This window comes from Pseudorca crassidens, chromosome 15 (genome assembly GCF_039906515.1).
Source record: "Pseudorca crassidens isolate mPseCra1 chromosome 15, mPseCra1.hap1, whole genome shotgun sequence".
In the NCBI taxonomy this organism is placed as follows: Eukaryota; Metazoa; Chordata; class Mammalia; order Artiodactyla; family Delphinidae; genus Pseudorca; species Pseudorca crassidens.
Window position 1 is genome coordinate 63,823,975 of NC_090310.1, and position 20,498 is coordinate 63,844,472.

The 20,498-nt window shown below is 41.9% G+C and overlaps 1 protein-coding gene across 1 annotated transcript in view; it reads right to left on the reverse strand.

Annotated features, from left to right (window-relative positions):
• Positions 1–15,085: 15,085 nt before the first annotated feature.
• Positions 15,086–20,498, reverse strand: part of CDK5RAP1 (CDK5 regulatory subunit associated protein 1) — a 43,098-nt gene continuing 37,685 nt past the window's right edge. The window contains 2 exon segments of the mRNA XM_067707836.1: positions 15,086–15,351; positions 19,832–19,972. Coding sequence (XP_067563937.1) covers positions 15,271–15,351; positions 19,832–19,972 — 222 coding nt within the window. The 3' untranslated portion in view covers positions 15,086–15,270.

The window sequence follows — 20,498 nt, forward strand, 5'->3', positions numbered from 1 at the left end:
TTTGGACCCACTTCTGTGAATCCATCTGTATTAAACATCCTGAGTATAGATATATTTAAGTACAAAGAAATACAGATATTAATGATGGGGAAAGAAAAAAAAACTAGAAAAGAACAAAAAGGAAATATCTGAGTCAAGCATGAGATTAGAAAATTCTCAAAAAATGTAATGGTGTACAAAAATGCTTATGAAGGTACTGTTAATTTTTCAAAAGCAAAATAAAAATGACATTAGGTCTATGCAAACAAAAAAAAAAAAAGGAGAAATACCAGTGCCGTCACTCAGAATCTCTTTTCCCTTCTTCATACTTCTCTGAACTTTTCCTGCCATGTGGGGTCTGTATTTTATAAACAGAGAGCGAAATGCGTATGAAAGGAAGAGGAATTATTCAATGGAGGCCAGAATTCCACAGATAAGATGAGCCTTGCTTGAGCTTGCTTGAGAAGAAAGTCATTCTAAGGTTGGGAGAACTGTGAGTTACGTATAAACATGCATACACACACGTGTTACTTGAAGCACTACTTAAATGGAGGAATTCACCTGAAAAATGAAGATGTGTGGCTTCTCTTGGAATATCAGAGGTCTGGGGGACCGAGCCGTCTGCTTCAGGGCTAATCAGCTGGAGAGAGCAGTGCTTCCTCCTCTCTAAGGGGCTCCTCTCTCCGTCTCCACAAACCCCGCCACGCCCCCACGGTCCTGCAACATGGAGGCTGGGAGGTCAACTGCCCTTTGCCTTCATGCTCATCCACTGGGGTGCTCACACCGGGCCACCTCACTCCTCAACATCAGAGCCAGGCCTCCAAAGATACTGAAATTGATGGTAGTCTCACATGATAACAGGGATTTTTCTCTTGTTCTCCCTCTAGACCCACTTTAACCAAAATACATCCCCTGTGCCTGGAAGTCCCCTTCCTCCAGATCCTAAAAATGTCAACACTGCTGTAATTTTGTCCCAAGAAATGCTCAAGGAAATCATCACTAACAGTGCCAGGCAGAGCTCTGTCAAGGTAAGCCTTACCCACATGGCTCCTCCACTCTCCTCTTCGCTTAAGTCTAGTCTATCAACCTCTAAGTTTGAGAAGGTAGAAATACAAGTAGGTTCTGGAACATTCTTCCATAGATAAATATGAGGAAATGCTATGGGATACATATTTTCCCTTAATGGTCATATAAGTGGGTCCTTGCTTACACTGGGGAAAAGGAGGAAGCAGGGGCACAGGAGGACAAATGTTTTCTGAGTGTCTCCTATGTGCCAGGTACAAAGCCAGGTGTCTTTACATGATGTCATTTCGTCCTCACAACAGCACTGAGAGGTAGAGCTTCTTATTCCCACTTTACAGGTGACCAAAGTGAGAGAAGCAACTTACCAATAGTCAAAGCATGTGCAAGGGGGTGGGTTTATCTACATATGAGGTATTCACTTGCCCCCCGCCCCAAAAGCGGTAGAAGGCAGTAGTTACAACAAAATACTAACCTTAAGTCCTCTCTGTGTCAGGCTCTATTTCAGCAATGTACAATGTTTCCTTACCAGAGTCTCCCAAAATCATCAAGTGCAGAACTATCTGCCACAAGAGCACAGAAAGAAACGGGCTTTAAACAGGATGAGGAGTAACAGAAAATGTGTCTCTGTGTTATATGCCCCACTGTCCTTCCGAGAAAGGAAATGAGATAAAGGGAAATGTCTGGAATTAGTGTCTGTGTGGTCATATCACCTGTACCAGCACCCAGCAAGGTGACCAATGCATACTGCAGGATCAATAAATATTTAAATAAAAGAACCAAGCAATGCATGGATATCTCGCAATGTAACATCCTGCAGTCCTTCTTCCTCTCCACACTCTAAATGATGACTTCTTTACAACAGATGAGTAACCTAGGTGCAAAGATCACCAAAATAGTCTACAACCACCTGTCAAGAAACAAAATCCACGCCACCTACTGGGTTGACATGGAAAAGGATGGTGAGAAGTTTGCCACTGGGCAGACGGTGAGTGCTAAGTAACAAATCACGACTGAGCTGTGAGGAGGAACTAGCAGGAGCAGAGGTCACATGGAAAGAAGAGTGTTCTGTAGGGGGAACTCATACCAAAACCCTGGGGGCCACAGTGTGTCCCTAGGAGGAGGAGACCAACCAGGCTGGTAGGCTCAGCCTTGAGGGAAGACTAAACAGGTGGTCCCCTGAGACCCGGTCATCTCCACTCCAGGCCTCACCTGTGACCTTGTTGATCATATCACAATATGACATGTTTGCTGAGTAGCGTGGTGAAGGTATTTTTTTAACTCATGTTTGTTTTATATTAATGCAGGATTTAATCATCTCCCATGCATGCAAGATTTCAAAAGACAAACTGATAGCAGACATCAAGATTGAGAGGTACTTGTCTGTAACTACAAACCCCTCAACATTCGTCAGCACAGGAAGCAATATCAAAAACCCAATTCAAATCACATGCGAAGAGTAATGGAGAAGGCCCTTGGGAAATACTTGGATGATCACAGGGAAATCAGAAGGAAGTTTTACTCACGTGCTCTTATTCACCTTAAATTTGCTCTTTCCCCTCTGTATTCAACATTTTAAGGGGATATGGGGATATATGTATTCATATAGCTGATTCACTTTGTTATACAGCAGAAACTAACACAACATTGTAAAGCAATTATACTCCAATAAAGATGTTAAAAAATAAAAGTAAAAATAAAATTTTTTTAAATAAAAAATAAATTTTATACGTGACTTTAAGAAGCAACTGAACTGGGACTTCCCTGGTGGCGCGGTGATTAAGAATCTGCCTGCCAATTCAGGGGACATGGGTTTGATCCCTGGTCTGCGAAGATCCCACGTGCCATGGAGCAACTAAGCCCATGCGCAACAACTACTGAGCCTGCACTCTAGAGCCCATGTGCCACAACTACTGAGCCCGCATGCCACAACTACTGAGACCTCATGCCACAACTACTGAAGCCCATGAGCCTAGAGCCCGTGCTCCACAACAAGAGAAGCCACCGCAATGAGAAGCCCGCGCACCGCAACAAAGAGTAGCCCCTGCTCACCGCAGCTAGAGAAAGCCTGCGCACGGCAACAAAGACCCAACACAGCCAAAAACAAATAAATAAAATTTTAAAAAAGAAGCAACTGAACTAATACCTAAACTCTACTTTAGAACTGGTTAATAATTTTTATTTAAAAATAATTTTTCCTTGTATTTTGTTTCCTGACAGCTCTCAATACAGAGTGACACCCCCTGAGGCTGTAAGTCGATTTGATTTTCAAAACATTTATCTATAATAGAGGAGAAATTATTTTAAAGCCAGGCACTCAGTGAAACGGGGACTCTGCAAAGGAAAAGATCACACAGACTAGATCACAGGCACAATGTGGAGCAGGACTGCAGGCTCCAAACCTAGGTTCTCTCTGGGAAGCTCTTAAAACTTGGTTCCCCAAGCTCAGTACTGGAATGCCACATTCAGTCAGTGACCTAAAGGAAGGCCTAGAGTCTGTGCTTTTTTAGTGTTGGGTGATTGTCATACACCAAGAAGTCTTGGGGGTCCACTGGAAGGAAAAAAATGATCTAGATTCTAATTTTGCCTTGGCTCACAGGAGGATATCCAGCCTTCCATAGCCTCACACTTCCCATCAGAGGTTTTCAGTCCTTGTTCTACAGAGCAAGCACATGGAGCCCCAGACGAGACCTGGGAGGTACGCAAGTGGGGAGAGCAAGGGTGGGACCCAGGGACCAGGCTCCAGAAAGAGATATGGAAACTTACAGAAGGTTCACCAACCACCTCCGCATTTAAGACATTTGATCTCCCACATGTTCACACTTTCATTCAACAAACATTTAGTGAGCATCACTACGTGTCCAGCCCTAAATCTATAACATGAAACGGTGATGAGGTCCCAGACTCCAGGAGTGACCCTCTAGTTTAAGCAGGAGGACAGGAACAGATTAAAACCATAAATAAATAAGCCACATCATTAAGAGTCTGGTAACCACACACTGGACGGAGGCACACAATGGGTACCCAGAGGTGAACAACCTTATGTCTATGTCCCATATGTCAGCCGTGAGATAGTGGGGAGTCATGTGAGAGGTAGACTCTGGGAGTTGGTGCAAGCCTGGGGTTGCTTCATCTTATCTGCACCGGGCAGATATGTGTTAGGCCAAGCTCTGTGCCAGGGAAGGATCACAAAAGGCATGAACCCTGACGCCACATAACTACCCACCTGACAGGGAACACAGACACTCATGCAAATAGCTGTCAATTGAGCATGAAGAAGACAGAGTGGAGGAAGCATGAAATGGAAGGCAGACTGTGGGTTCACTGAGAAAATGATGCCTGAACTCAGCCCTGAAGAAGGAGCAGTTTACCAGAGGGCACAAGTGTGTACCAGGTAGAGGGAACAGGATGTGCAAAGGGTAGGTCGCATGGACACATCGGCCTCTTGAGGGGAATGCAAAAGAAGGGAGGTAAACATAGCACCAGCGAGGACGACCAGATGAGGGAGGGACTCAGAATGGATCCAAAGGAGGCACCATCCATCCTCCCCAAAATACTGAATTCACATTTGGCCTGAGGGCACGTGGCTGTACCACTGTGCCTACAGCAATGTCTGGAACATAAAAGGAGCCCAAAAATCACTGGTAAAGGAGCCACCTGAGGCATCAAAACCTACTGAAGGGCCTTTGAAAATTCCCAAAGAATTAGAGGCCTGAGAGATAGATTAAGATCCACTTCCCCTCATAGCCTTGTAGAGTACCAGACTTCTTCCACCAGGAAAAAAGCCCATATGTACAGAGGCACCTAAGACCACTTTCCCTGATGTGAGGACTACCTGGGGGACTAGCAGATATACTAACAAAAAGGCTCTACCCATCTCTTTCAGATGGACGAGGTGCAAAATGTGATACCTGTGGTTCTGAAGAAATTACTGCTTGCCACTGTTGGTATGTGGAACTAATAATGTGAACACCTACAAGAGTCAGTGTCACAAGAAAGGTACAAAGATGGGAAACCACACTCCAGAATGTGACACGGCGTCTGACCACTGTGATTGAAAAGCACTTTTTTGTTTTTAGATAGGGACTTCAGCATCTTGAGATGGCAAAACATGAAAAACAAATCAAAATGTCCCTTCTACACTTCCAAATGAAATCCAGCCCACTAGGTGTTTTCAGAACAACAGCATCATGACAGGAAACAGGGACCAAGTCACCTAGTCACATAGATACTGGGGTTTGAGAAATGCAAGAGTGTGAGTTCATAACCCTTATAACCATCAAGAGATATGATGCAAAATGCCATCTGTACATATTTATGATGAACTCTAGGGGGTTCAATGTACTGCAAATGAAATCAAAATAGTAGGGCTTAATTCTTCTGTTTTCTCAAGGTAGGGAGGGGAGACATGGCGGCATATCTCTTGGTATCAATTCTCCGCACATATAATGTCCATCTGATTTCCAGTTAGTTCTAGGGTCCTTGGGAACTTACCCTCACACACACAAAAGACTGGGAGAGACTATGTCTTAACTCAAATCCCTCCGTTGCATGAGCAGGGGAGACATTTCTCCTAGAGCCATACACTGCCCAAAGATATCCTCCAGCTGACTGTGGCTAAAACAACCCAGCCTAGTCATTGTTTCTTTCAACTCATATCATAAGATGCTCCTTCTTTACTTCAGAAAATTTAAATCAATGGAATATTCCACCAGGAGTAATCTCAAACTCACTAACAATGCCAAGGTTCAAGTGCTTAAATCGGTAAGAAAAAGAAATATAAACATTTTCCTTTCACGCTAAAGCTCACTCTGCACTTCAGTCTTCAGAGTAACAAAGAGGGGCCAGTGGGCCCTGGCATCACAGTCTGTTCAGGGCTCTCCCACCAGCTCCCTCTGGTCCCCCCACTCTTTCCTAGGCAGATTCATTGCGTACTGCTCCTTCAGTTACCATGTAAGTCCTAACCCTGAGATTAGAAACACTCCCACTACATATGCCTAACTCATCTACACTATCACCTTGTGACTACTGGAGCCTCTCATTCTCTGACACCCTGACTCAAATTTCCCCTTCTTCCCATCTATCTAACCCTACATTCAGAGAAAACTGAAAAGAGAACTTGTTTTCTGAAAAACATTTAAAAGAACGGGAGTTTTCCATACACAAAAATAAATTCAAAATGGATTAAAGACCTAAATGTAAGGCCGGACACTATAAAACTCTTAGAGGAAAACATAGGCGGAACACTCTATGACATAAACCACAGCAAGATCCTTTTTGACCCACCTCCTAGAGAAATGGAAATAAAAACAAAAATAAACAAATGGGACCTAATGAATCTTCAAAGCTTTTGCACAGCAAAGGAAACCAGAAACAAGACAAAAAGACAGCCCTCAGCATGGGAGAAAATATTTGCAAACGAAGCAACTGACAAAGGATTAATCTCCAAGATATACAAGCAGCTCATGCAGCTCAATATCAAAAAAACAAACAACCCAATCCAAAAATGGGCAGAAGACCTAAATAGACATTTCTCCAAAGAAGATATACAGATTGCCAACGAACACATGAAAGAATGCTCAACATCACTAATCATTAGAGAAATGCAAATCAAAACTACAATGAGGGGTTTCCCTGCTGGCGCACTGGTTGAGAGTCCGCCTGCCGATGCAGGGAACACGGGTTCGTGCCCCGGTCTGGGAAGATCCCACATGCCGCGGAGCGACTAGGCCCGTGAGCCATGGCCGCTGAACCTGCGCGTCTGGAGCCTGTGTTCCGCAACGGGAGAGGCCACAACAGTGAGAGGCTCGCGTACCGCAAAAAAAAAAAAAAAAAACTACAATGAGGTATCACCTCACACCGGTCAGAACAGCCATCATCAAAAAATCTACAAACAATAAATGCTGGAGAGGGTGTGGAGAAAAGGGGACCCTCTTGCACTGTTTGTGGGAATGTAAATTGGTACAGCCACTATGGAGAACAGTATGGAGGTTCCTTAAAAAACTAAAAATAGAACTACCATTCGACCCAGCAATCCCACTACTGGGCATATACCCCGAGAAAACCATAATTCAAAAAGACACATGCACCCCAATGTTCATTGCAGCACTATTTACAATAGCCAGGTCATGGAAGCAACTTAATGCCCATCGACAGACGAATGGATAAAGAAGTTGTGGTACATATATACAATGGAATATTACTCAGCCATAAAAAGGAATGAAATTGAGTCATTTGTTGAGAAGTGGATACATCTAGAGACTGTCATACAGAGTGAAGTAAGTCAGAAAGAGAAAAACAAATTTCGTGTATTAACGCATGTATGTGGAACCTAGAAAAATGGTACAGATGAACTGGTTTGCAGGGCAGAAGTTGAGACACAGATGTAGAGAACAAACGTATGGACACCAAGGGGGGAAAACTGCGGTGGGGTGGGGATGGTGGTGTGCAGAATTGGGTGATTGGGATTGACATGTATACACTGATGTATATAAAATTGACGACTAATAAAACCTGCAGTATAAAAAAACAAACAGGGCTTCCCTGGTGGCGCAGTGGTTGAGAGTCCGCCTGCCGATGCAGGGGACACGGGTTTGTGCCCCGGTCTGGGAAGATCCCACATGCTGCGGAGCGGCTAGGCCTGTGAACCATGGCTGCTGAGCCTGCGCGTCCGGAGCCTGTGCTCCACAATGGGAGAGGCCACAGCAGTGAGAGGCCCGTGTACTGCAAAAAAACAAACAAACAAAAAAAACCAACTAATACTAAACTTTCTTAGGGTTATTTGTATGGAAATATGTTAATATAAATGTTTCAGACGTTACATGAAATTTCTAAAAATCTTATATGTTCTGGTATAATGTTATAAGTCATAATTCTAGTTATTATTTTAAAATGTGTATCTCAGAAATAACTAAATTTCCTTGTCAATTGCATTATTATGAACTTTCATCAAATCTTTAACCGTGGTCATTTTTAAGTCTTTTGTCATTTACAGACAGTTCTGGGTATACTCTGATGCTTTTGCAAATATGTTCCTATAAAAGGGTTTCATCTTCAAGGAATTCATGGAAAAGACTCTGACAAGTACAGGTTTCTGGTAACTGATTATATTGCTGAACTGAATGAATAAGCATTTTCAGAACTCTAATGGAAAACTGATGAATTCATAAAAGTGCTAACAAAAGATCAAGATGAAAAAAAAATTAATTACATGGGACTGAGTGAACTGATGAGGATGATTATAATTTTTGTGACTTTCTGTTTGAATAAAAAAAAAATCCCACAAGGACTCAGAGGCAAAAAATATACAAATCTATTATCACTGCAAAGTAAAGGAGCTGTTACAGTGGAGGATTACTGGACTGAATGTCAATATTATGACATAGTATGAGTGTGTTTTCTGTTTGGTAATTGCAATCGTTGCTTTTGTTGTGGTCATCCATTTACAATGCTTGGTGTCAGTTTATCTCTTGTAAAAATAAAATACAGCGTGTATGTGAAAAAAAATAAAATAAAATAAATTAAAAGATTAAATGAGGTAATGCATGCAGAAAGCTTATCCCTGGTTCTAGCACACAGTGAGCGCTAAATACGTATTACTTATTTTTGGAGATTAATATGAACTTTCTTGTGATGGGGTGGAGGCCAGAAGAAGGCAAAATGTTTTGTGAACTTCATTCTCAGGAATAAAAGAACAAAAGTGTGTTGGGACATATATCTACCCTATGACCCAGCAATTTTAGTTCTGGTCATTCACCAATGAGAAATAAAAAATATGTCCAAAATGGGCAAGGATTTTCCTCACAGCTTTATTCATAAAAGACTAAAACTTGAAACAACTCAAATGTCCACCAACAGGTGAATGGACATACAAATTGTGATATTTTCATACAATAAGATATTAATCAGTAATAAAAAGGAATGAACTGATGTGTACAACAACATGGATATATCTCAAAACATTATGTTGAGCAAAAGAAACCAGACACAAAAGTTGCTTACTGTATAGTCTGTACAGTCTGTAAATGAATTTCTGGAACTGACAAAACTAAGCTAATGTAATAGAAATTGGAGCAGTAGTTGCCTTAGCGGGAGGGTTGACTGGAGAGGTGCACTGGGAAATTTGTGGGGTGATGGGAAATATTCTATATCTTGATTGGGATGGTGGTTACGAAAGTGTACACATTGTCAAAACACATCAAAATGTACACTTAAAATATGAGCATTTAATTTTACGTAAATTCAAATTCAATAAAAAATAACTCCCAAGAAAATGCAAAAAAATATATATAAAAATCCTAGAAGATAACATAGGAGAAAATCTAGGTGACCTTGAGTTTGGCAGTTACTTTTTAGGCACAACACCAAGGGCACAATCTAAGAAAGAGGTCATTAAGAAGTTGGACTTCATTAAAATTAGAAACTTTGGCTCTGTGAAAGATGAAGTTAAGAGAATGAGAAGACCAGGCACAATCTGGGAGAAAATATTTGCAAAGCATATATCTAATAAAGGATTGGTATTCAAAATATACAAAGAAGAGACTTCCCTGGTGGCACAGTGGTTAAGAATCTGCCTGCCAATGCAGGGGACACAGGTTTGAGCCCTGGTCCAGGAGGATCCCACGTGCCACGGAGCAACTAAGCCCGTGCACCACAACTACTGAGCCTGTGCTCTAGAGCCCGCGAGCCACAACTACTGAAGCCTGCAGGCCACAACTACTGAAGCATGCAAGCCACAACTACTGAGCCCGTGTGCCTAGAGCCCTACTCTGCAACAAGAGAAGCCACCACAATGAGAAACCCTCACACCGAAAGGAAGCATAGCCCCCACTCACCCTGCCAACTAGAGGAAGCCCATCATGAGCAGCAACGAAGACCCAACACAGCCAAAAATAAATAAATGAATAAATAAATAAATGTATATAAAATATACAAAGAACTCTTCTTTTTTTTTTTTTGCGCCACGCTGCGTGGAATGCCGGATTTTAGTTCCCCGACCAGGGATCAAACCCACATCCCCTGCAGTGGAAATGCGGAGTTTCAACCACTGGACCTCCAGGGAAATTCAAAATATACAAAGAACTCTTAAAATCCAACAATAAGAAAATTAACAACCTGATTAAAAAGCAGACAAAAGGGCTTCCCTGGTGGCACAGTGGTTGAGAGTCCGTCTGCCGATGCAGGGGACACGGGTTCATGCCCTGGTCCAGGAAGACCCCACATGCCACAGAGCGGCTGGGCCCGTGAGCCATGGCCGCTGAGCCTGCACGTCGAGAGCCTGTGCTCCGCAACGGGAGACGCCACAACAGTGAGAGGCCCAATTACTGCAAAAAAAAAAAAAAAAAAAAAAACAGACAAAAGATCTAAACAGACATCTTACCAAAGAGACACAGATGGCAAAGAAGCATATGAAAAGATGCTCAACATATGTCATTAGGGAACTGCAAATAAAATAACAAGATACTACTATACTACACATCTATTAGAATGGGTAAAATTCCAAACACTGACAACAACAAATGTTGATAAGGCAGGAACTCTCATTCATTGCTGGTGAAAATGCAAAATGGTGCAGCCACTTTGGAAGACAGTTTGGCAGTTTTTTATAAAACTAAACATACTCTTCACATATGACCCAGCAATCACGCTCCATGATATTTACCCAAATGAGTTGTAAACTTATGTCCACACAAATACTTGTCACAGATGTTTTATGGCAGCTTTATTCATTATTGCCAAAACTTGGAAGCAACCAAGATGACCTTCATTAGGTGAATGAATAAATACATTTATCCAGTGTAGTATATCCATACAATGGAATAATATTCAGCACTAAAAAGAAATGAGCTATAAAGCCATGAAAAGACACGGAGGAACTTTAAATGCATATTACTAACTGAAAGAAGCCAATCTGAAAAGGCCACATAATGTATGATTCCAACTATGTAACATTCTGGAAAAGGCAAAATTATGGAGACAGTAGAAAATTCAGTGATTGCCAGAGGTTGGCAGGAGGGAGGGATGAACAGAATTTTAGAGCAAGGAAACTATTCAGTATGATACTATAATGATGGATACAAGTCTATAAATTTGTAAAACTCCACAGAATGTATAACATCAAGCGAGAACCGTAGTGTAAACTCTGGACTTTTGATGATAATGTTAAGTCAATGTAGGTTCATCAATTGTAACAAATGTACCACACTGGCGTGGGATGTTGATAGTGAGAGAGGTTGTACATGGGCACGAGGCAGGAGGTATATGGGAATGCTCTGTGCTTTCTTGTTATTTTGCTGTAAACCTAAAACCACTCTAGAAGAACAAAGTCTATTTTTAAAAGAAAAAGAAGATCTTGAATCAATAACCTACCTGCCACCATAAGCACTAGAGAAAGAAGAGCAAACTAAACCCAAAGCAAGCAAAACAAAAGAAATAAAAAGGATTACAAAAAAATCCTATGAACAATTTATGCCAATAAATTAGATAACCTGGTTGAAATGGACAAATTGCTAGAAATACACAACCTACCAAATCTGACTCAAAAAGAAATGGAAAATATAAACAGATCTATAACTAGTAAGGAGACTGAATTAGTAATCAATACATTCTATTAACATGGAGTATTACCAATGATTGACATTATTCAACGATAAAAAAGGAATGAAGGACTAACACATTACACAACATGGATGAACCTTGAAAACACTATGTTTAGTGAAAGAAACCAGACACAAAAACCACATATTGTATTATTACATTTATATATTAAGAAAATGTCCAGAATAGGCAAATGCATAGAGACAGAAAGGATAGTAGTGTTTGCCAAGGGATGTTGGGGGGAGTGGAAAATGAGAACTGACCACTAACAGGCATGGGGTTTCTTTTTGGAGAGATGAAAATGTTCTGGAATTAGACAGTGGTAATGGTTGCATAACCTCATCAATTTACTAAAAACCACTGAACTGCATACTTTAAAATGGTGAAATTAATGGTAGGTGAATTACATCGCAACGAAAAGGGAGAGGGAATCAGTCAAAGTGGCTATATAGGGTTACAGTAACATTAGACAATGTGGATTTCAAAGCAAAAAATATTACCAGGGGTAAAGAAGGTCACTTCATGTTGATAAAGGAATCAATTATCAAGGGGACATAAAAATCCTAAATGTTTATTCATGTATTAACATAGCTTCAAAATACATGAAGCAAAACATTGTAGAACTGCAAGAGGGAAAGAGACAAATCCATAATTATTTTCAAAAATTTCGGGCTTCCCTGGTGGCGCAGTGGTTGAGAATCTGCCTGCCAATGCAGGGGACACGGGTTCAAGCCCTGGTCTGGGAAGATCCCACATGCCGCGGAGCAGCTAGGCCCGTGAGCCACAACTACTGAGCCTGCGCGTCTGGAGCCTGTGCTCCGCAACAAGAGAGGCCGCGATAGTGAGAGGCCGGCGCACCGCAATGAAGAGTGGCCCCCGCTTGCCACAACTAGAGAAAGGCCTCGCACAGAAACGAAGACACAACACAGCCAAAAGTAAATAAATAAATAAAATTTAAAAAAAAAAATTTCAATACCCCTCTCTCAATACCTGATAGAACTTGATAGATAGTAGGCAAGGATATTATAGGTTTAATGTGAACTGACTGACATTTACAGAACACTACACCCAACAACAGCAGAATACATATTCTTCTCCAGTGTACACCGAACATTTACAAAGACAGATCATACTCTGAGCCATTAAACAAGTCTCAATAAAATTCAAATGATTAAAGTCATACAAAGTATGTTCTCTAACCACAACGTAATTAAATTAGAAATCTAACACAAAGATCTCAGGAAAATCCCCAAACATGTAGAAATTAAATAACCCAGTTCTAAATAACCCATTGGTCAAAGAAAAAAATCAAAAGGGAAATTGGGAAGTATTAAACACAACATGTCAAAAGGCATGACAGAAAAATCCATGGTAGCTTGGGGATGGGGGATCAGAGGCGAGAGGGATTACAAAGGGACATGAGAAAAATTTCAGGGGTGATGAATATATTCACTATTTTGATTTGGTGATGGTTTATACATGGTTATATACATAGGTCAAAACTTACCAAACTATACACTTGAAATGTGTGCATATCAGTTGTATGTCAATTACACATACTTCAATAAAGCTGTTAGTAGTGTACATGGTGTATAACCATTTGTATGAAACAAATACACACACTAAACACCATATATACAGAGACTATATCTGAAAAGACATATTAGAAAATGATAAATGTGCTGGCTTTTTTTTTGGCGGGGGGCCACATCCTGCAGCATGTGGGCTCTTAGTTCCAACCAAGGATCAAATCCGTGTCCCCTGCAGTGGAAGCGCGGAGTCTTAACCACTGGACCACCAGGGAAGTCCCAAGTGCTGGCTTTTTAAAAAGGAACTAGGGGATTAGAAAAAAGTGATGGGAAGGAAACGGACCAATTACAGATACCTACTGTATTGTTTGAATTATTTACCACATGTATGTTTCACTTTTTCATAAAAAGTAAAATAAAATTTCCAAAAAAGAATTTTTCACATATTTTGAATGAAGAACTGAGGTGAAGAGCCATAACAAACATTTCTTGAGTAGAAGATGGATCTTGAGGGCAGAAATCAACCCCCTCAAGCCATACCGACAGGTGAGGAAGATGTTCCTGGCCTGGGATTCCCAAAAGCTACCATGCAGGTCAGTGGAAGGGGTCAAAGGAGATCATAGCCAGACACACAATAAAAGCCTCAGCATATCCTAATATACACAGTCTGTTTTAGAAGCAAAATCTTTCAATGATCACTCTCATTTGTTAAGATTTTACTATGGGGGCTTCCCTGGTGGCGCAGTGGTTAAGAATCCGCCTGCCAGTGCAGGGGACACGGGTTCGAGCCCTGGCCCGGGAAGATCCCTCATGCTGCAGAGCAACTAAGTCCATGCGCCACAACTACTGAGCCTGAGCTCTAGAGTCCACGAGCCACAACTACTGAAGCCCGTGCGCCTAGAGCCCGTGCTCCGCAACAGGAGAAGCCACTGCAAGCCCACGCACCGCAACGAAGAGTAGCCCCCTCTCACCGCAACTAGAGAAAGCCCACGCACAGCAACGAGGATCCAACACAGCCAAAAATAAATAAATAAATAAACTAAAAAAAAAAAAAAAAAATTTACTATGTTCCATAAACAGTGCTAAATTCTTTACAAGTATAATCTCACTGAACTCCATATGAGATAAGCATTTTTTTATTATCCCCATGTCACAAGAGAAAATCAAGGCACACAAGAATAATAAAGTAACTACTGAAGTTCACACAACTCTGAAGCAGTGGAGTGGGGAATTCAACGAAAGTCCTTCTGACTCCAAATATTCTACACTACCATCTTTTGGATTTTTTTTCTCATGATCCCCACAGAATGACATAATCTTGGTAGTGAATGGGCCAAAAATGACTCCTCAGAGCCTACTATAAGGTAATGATGCTTTCTAAACTCCAAGTGCTGTCAGACCTGAAGGTAAAGAATGAACTGACAGGGGCTTCCCTGGTGGCGCAGTGGTTGAGAGTCCGCCTGCTGATGCGGGGGGACACGGGTTTGTGCCCCAGTCCGGGAAGATCCCACATGCTGCGGAGCGGCTGGTCCCGTGAGCCATGGCCGCTGAGCCTGCGTGTCCGGAGCCTGTGCTCTGCAGCGGGAGGGGCCGCAACAGTGAGAGGCCCGCGTACCGCAAAAAAAAAAAAAAAAAAAAAAGAATGAACTGACAGGCTAAAAAAGGGGTCCATGAGGGAAATTCTCAGGTAAAATATGAGAATAAAGTGAGGAGACAGGCAGCTAAGTCAATGTTATCAAACCAAAATGTTAGAAAGATCTAGAGCAGTTTTTGCTAAGCAAATGGTTCTCTCCACCTTCGCCTCCTCTTCAGTCTCTAATTCCTAGGGTACATGGGAGAAAACCAGAGAGGTTTTCTGGTAGAAATCGGGCTGGGAAACACTTAATCCAGAAACTATAGGGAAAATCTCATAGACACTAACCAAGGCAAAAATGAAGTAAAAGTAGATAAAAAGGGACCACTTTAGTTTAGGTAAATTTAATGACTGTAAAAGCTGTTCACAAAGGAGCAAAGAAATGCATTTTCCATTTCATAGAAAGTTGCTTCACCACTTACAGCTTGTCTCCAAAGCTTCGTTACCTCTTTCATTAGTGACCAGTCATATCTCTCTTCCTGCTGGGAAGGAATGAGAGGCCAACCACTCAGGTCAGCAATATGCTGCAGAGTCCTTCAGAGTGGTCCTGCAGAGAACATGTCCTTTAAGTGTCTGAGAGCTGGCTGAGGTGATCTGAAAGAAAACCAGTCAGAAGAAGGCAAGGTAACCAGGACTGAACTACAGGGACTTAATGTGAATCATCCAGAGGAGAGGCCACCAAAAGGAATCTAATGGAGATAACAGGCCAGCAGAGACTGCATGGTTCCTCTGTGCCCCCAATGCTTAGAGGAAGAGACGTTTGATACAATGCTAATGCATATAAGTTAAGAAGTCCAAAATAGGTCATTCCCAAACAGCCACTTCTCCCTTTTCTCTTGGGAGACGGCTTCTCCCCAGAGGCAACCATAAAGTTCAGGTGTGAGCTGCCTATCACAGACCCTGCCCCTCCTAATCCCAGAGGTAAGCTGTGATCCAGGCTGTACCAGTCAAATTCCTCCTTAAGATATTTATGGCCAATATTTGGTGAGAAAGGCTCTCTTTTTTCTCTAATTGAGAGCTGAAAGCATGTGACCCCCAAAATTACCAGAGGCCTCATTTCTGACCATAAGAATGAGTCAGTCCATTAGTAAATATTTATTTAGTGCCTATTGTGTTCTAGGAATTGTCCTACGTGCTAGAGATATCAAGAAGAACAAAACAGATGTTTTTCCTACCCTCAAAAGAGCTTTCAAGAGAAGACAGACAATATATAAACAAACGAAAATTATTTCAGGCACTAAAAAGTGCTATGAAGATAAAATGGGCTAATGTAAACAGTGAAAAAAGCAAGGCAGAGGGAAGCTGCTTTCAGCACTACAGTGGGCCTCTCAAGGAGATGACATTTAAGAGAACTTGAAGGTTTAAAAGAAGGCAGCCAGGCAAAAATCAAGAGTCTCCTAAGCAACACAGCATGTGCACAGTCCCTGACACTAGAACTAGGTCTGAGGGGCAAAAAGGAGGTCACCAAGACTAGAGGAAAGAGAATAAAAAGAGTACAGGGCATATGAGGTTGGAAAGGTAGCTGGGGAAGATCACAAAAGGCCATGGACACCCTGCATTTTATGCTGGCTCCAATGAGAAATCACTGTGGGGCTAAGCAGATGAGTGAGTGATCTGATTTAGAAAGGTCACACTGACTTCTATGGGGCAGAACGACTAGAGGGCAAGAATGGAAACAGGAATATGAAGCCTCTGAAATTCTCAGGTACTGTTGGTGGGAGTGTAAACTGGTACAACCATTTTGGCTATTTCTATTATACACACCCTGTTACACAGCAATTCCAAACCATATACCCCATAGAAATGAATATATACTTGCACTAAAACACAGGCATAGTCGTAGCAATTCTATTCATAATAGCTCCAAACTGGAAACAACCAAAATGACCAATATATAAATTGTGGTATATTCATATAATATGGATAAATATAATCATGGATGAATTGCACAATATCCATGCATCAAAAATATACACTGTATTAGAGCAATTATACTCCAATAAAGATGTTAAGAATATATATATATATATACACACACACTGTATGATTCAATTTTATATCAAAAACAAGCAAAACTGAACTATGGTATTAGAAATTAGGACGCAGGGGAAAAGAGTAACTGGTAGGAACATGACAGGGGTTTGGGGAGTTCTGAAAATATTTTGTTTCTTAATTCAGGTGGTATTCACATGGGTAGGGTCACTTTGTGATGATTCATCAACTAGTATACTTGTGAGCAATTTTCTACATTTATGATATGCTTCAATAAATAATTCATTTTCAAAATATAGAAACAGAAAACCTGTGAGGAGGCTGCTCTAATCTCCCAACCAAGAAATTATGATGGCTTAGAGAAGGAAAGAAACGGTCAGGTCCCAGATACATTCCACAGGTAGAGCTGAAACAGATGAACTACTGATAGGGAGTACAGGAAAGTAAGTATCTAGGATGATTCCTATATTTTCAGTTTGAGCAACTGAGTGGTGCCACTTGCTGAGATGGAGGAGACTTGAAAAGAAGAAAGCTGCAGGGAAGTGGGAAGAATTCATTCTATTTTGGCCACATTAAGTTTAGGATGCAAGAAAGAAAGGAGACAAATGCAAATCTGGAGAGGAAGTGAACGGATGGAAGCAAAAAGCACAAGGAGCAGCGTGACAGGAGACGCAGACATTTCCTACACAGTCCCACGTGAGCAGATAGCGTGGACAGGTGGAGATGTGAGTGAGCTGGTAGAAATAATGATGAGACAATGAGATTTCACCTGATTGTATCGATTTTCTCTATGAAATATGAGGCAAAGACATCAGCTGAGACTAGGATTTAGATAAGTGAGCGAAGATTTAGGGAGAATGAGAGTGGAAAAGTTACTTTACTGGGGAAATACAGTGGGATTAGGATTTCAGCGCCATTCATTTGAGTTTTATGGCATGAATGTGAACTGAGTGCAGTTGGTTTATGTGAAGAGACTGTTATTTGTCCCCCAACAGTTCTCCTGTTCTTCCTCAGTTACTCCTCAGAATTCCGAATTTTTAACTGGGCACATTATCATTCAGAATGAAGACCACACTTCTCAGCTTCTTTGCAGCCTGGCGTGATATGTTACCATGGTGGAAATAGGATGTGCAACTTCTGCAAACTGTCCTAAAAGGAAGAGGACAAGCCCTTCACCTTTCTTCTTCCTGCTTGCTACTAGCTAGGACATGGCTGCTGGAACAGCCAACCTGAATCATAAGGTAATCCTGAGAATGGAGGCCACACACAGCAGAGCAAAAGACAGAAGGAGCCTAGACCCTTGGTGATCATGGAGCCATCAAAATCACCAGTCCTGGACCTTCTATATCTAGATTTTTATGACAAAGAGAACTCCTACCTTATTTAAGCCACCGTATTTTGAGTTTTCAATCCCATCATCTGACCTAATCTATGTAATAAAGATTAACTGTGTGCTCTTCCCCAACAACGTTCAGCTGCTAGGGTGCGGCTGCAGAGTAAGCAGATAACCACTTTCACCAAGGTTGGAGTTTAGCCAAATAAGCACCATAGAAGAAAGGGAGACAAGAAAATGAAATTTATGAGGAAATGGTTCTAGCACAGCCCGGGGACTCTTAAGTAGAGAAAGATGAGAAAAGTGACAGAAAAATCCAACAGACCTCTGGTTCCACATCTTCTCCTTCATTCTGATCCTTTCACTAAATCTCACTTGTGGGGTTTATGTCACTTCGCATCAAAAGAGTCCCAAGTAACGTAAGTATCGGAACAAAAAAAGAGTCCCAAGTATCACCTTTCTATCTTTCTTGACAAATGGAATTTTTCCATTTTACAAAAGAATATCATACTAACATTACAACCCATACCACCAAACTCATCTTGCAAATAACCCTTATCTATAGTAGAAAGAGAACAGGAAGAGGTATGAAAGAGCAACTGAAAATCAAAGAAGCAAACATTCAGAAGACAAAGAAGAAAACAAGACAATGTCAAAAAGGAAGAATGAACAAGTAGAAGAGCCTATGAGAGACTGTTTCCAGATCAATCACGTTGTTGCCTAGTAGGAATTACTTCATTTAGGAAATCTCTAGGTAATGCTGAAAGTAAGACAATTCCCAGTCAGGACAAGGCCAGAAAGGAAGGGGATCATCAAGTTCCCAACATGAAAAATCACTGTTTTTGTTAGATGGACAGAAAAGTTCTGAGCGCTGGTATTTCCAGGCCAATCTACAGAAGTTACATGCCAGGGGAATGAGCCTCCCTCAGCTGCACACCATGAACCATGGCTCCCATGACTCCAGAGGGAGGTGATGAAGAGCAAGGACAGAAAGCAGAGGAGAGGGTAAGGCACTAAGGAACAGGGTGGAGGACATAACACTGAACAACATCAGCAGAAGCATCACCCTCTCGCCACCTCTCTCTTTGCAGATGCTTCAAAGCTCAGTGTTGGAAAAGTGGTCTTACTCCTGCCCACCTCATCAGTACGTGTCCTGCCAGTCTCTGGCTCTGGGGCAAAGTGGACATGAGGAAAAAAAGGAAGATGGCAGTAGCAGACCTGTGGTAGTGTAGGAAGAAAAAGAAGAAGGAAGAAACTCATGAAGGAGGGAAGAAATGAGGAATATCCTCAGTGAAATGGGGAGAGGGAGAAAGGGAAAATCCCACAGCCATTCAACTAGACCTGTTAGTCCAGGGAAGGGATGCAGGAAACTGGAGCACACGTAAGTTAGGGATGCCTGCAGCATCAGAGACTTTGAAGGGCATGCTGATCTCTGACAGAGAGAACTATCAACTCACTTAAAATCACTTACACTTCCTGGGCTCTCTGCAGCAGGAAACTACTTGCCACTATGTATTCCAACCTCACCAAATTCCCAGGAAGAACCCTTTCAGGGCAGGAGAGAAGAAAAACAAAAAGCCTAGTTTGGAGCAGGCTAAAATTCAATTCAAGTGCCCTTCCATTGGTCAGGTTGAGAAGAGATTTTTATTTTACTAAAGAATTTCTCCAGAAAAAAATTTCATTCCCCCAAATTATCCAGTCCAATACCCACTTCACAGTGCAAGTCAACAGTGCAAAAGGACACCTTACCTTCACCAGCACATAGTCCCCAGGCTGGGCTTGGACCCTAAGCCCAGGGTTAGTGACATCCTCCATCGCTACATCAGGAAAGATCACCTTAAGGTTTCCATCATTCCGGCCATACAGGTCAGTGGCAGAGCGTTTACTGAGCTGCAAAAGAACAGAGGAGAGGTTATGAGTCTGTCACAGTCATCAGTTCTTGGTCTGTCTCAGATCCCCAGGGGTCTGACCCATAGAGCATTTCTTTTTTTTCTTTTTTTAAGTATGGTACCTCTTTTTTTTTTTTTTAATTATTTAGTTATTTATTTTTGGCTGCATTGGGTCTTTGCTGCTACGTGCAGGCTTTCTCTAGTTGCAGCAAGTGGGGGCTACTCTTCGTTGCGGTGGGCTTCTCATTGCGGTGGCTTCTCTTGCTTCAGAGCACGGGCTCTAGGCACACGGGGCTTCAGTAGTTGTGGCTTGTGGGCTCTAGAGTGCAGGCTCAGTAGTTGTGGTGCACGGGCTTAGCTGCTCTGCAGCATGTGGGATCTTCCCGGACCAGAGCTCGAACCCATGTCCCCTGCATTGGCAGGCAGATTCTTAACACTGTGCCACCAGGGAAGTCCCCATAGAGCATTTCTTAACCAAGGAATCACAAGACTAAGTGCTTTACTGCTGCTTCACCAACAAGGGCAGT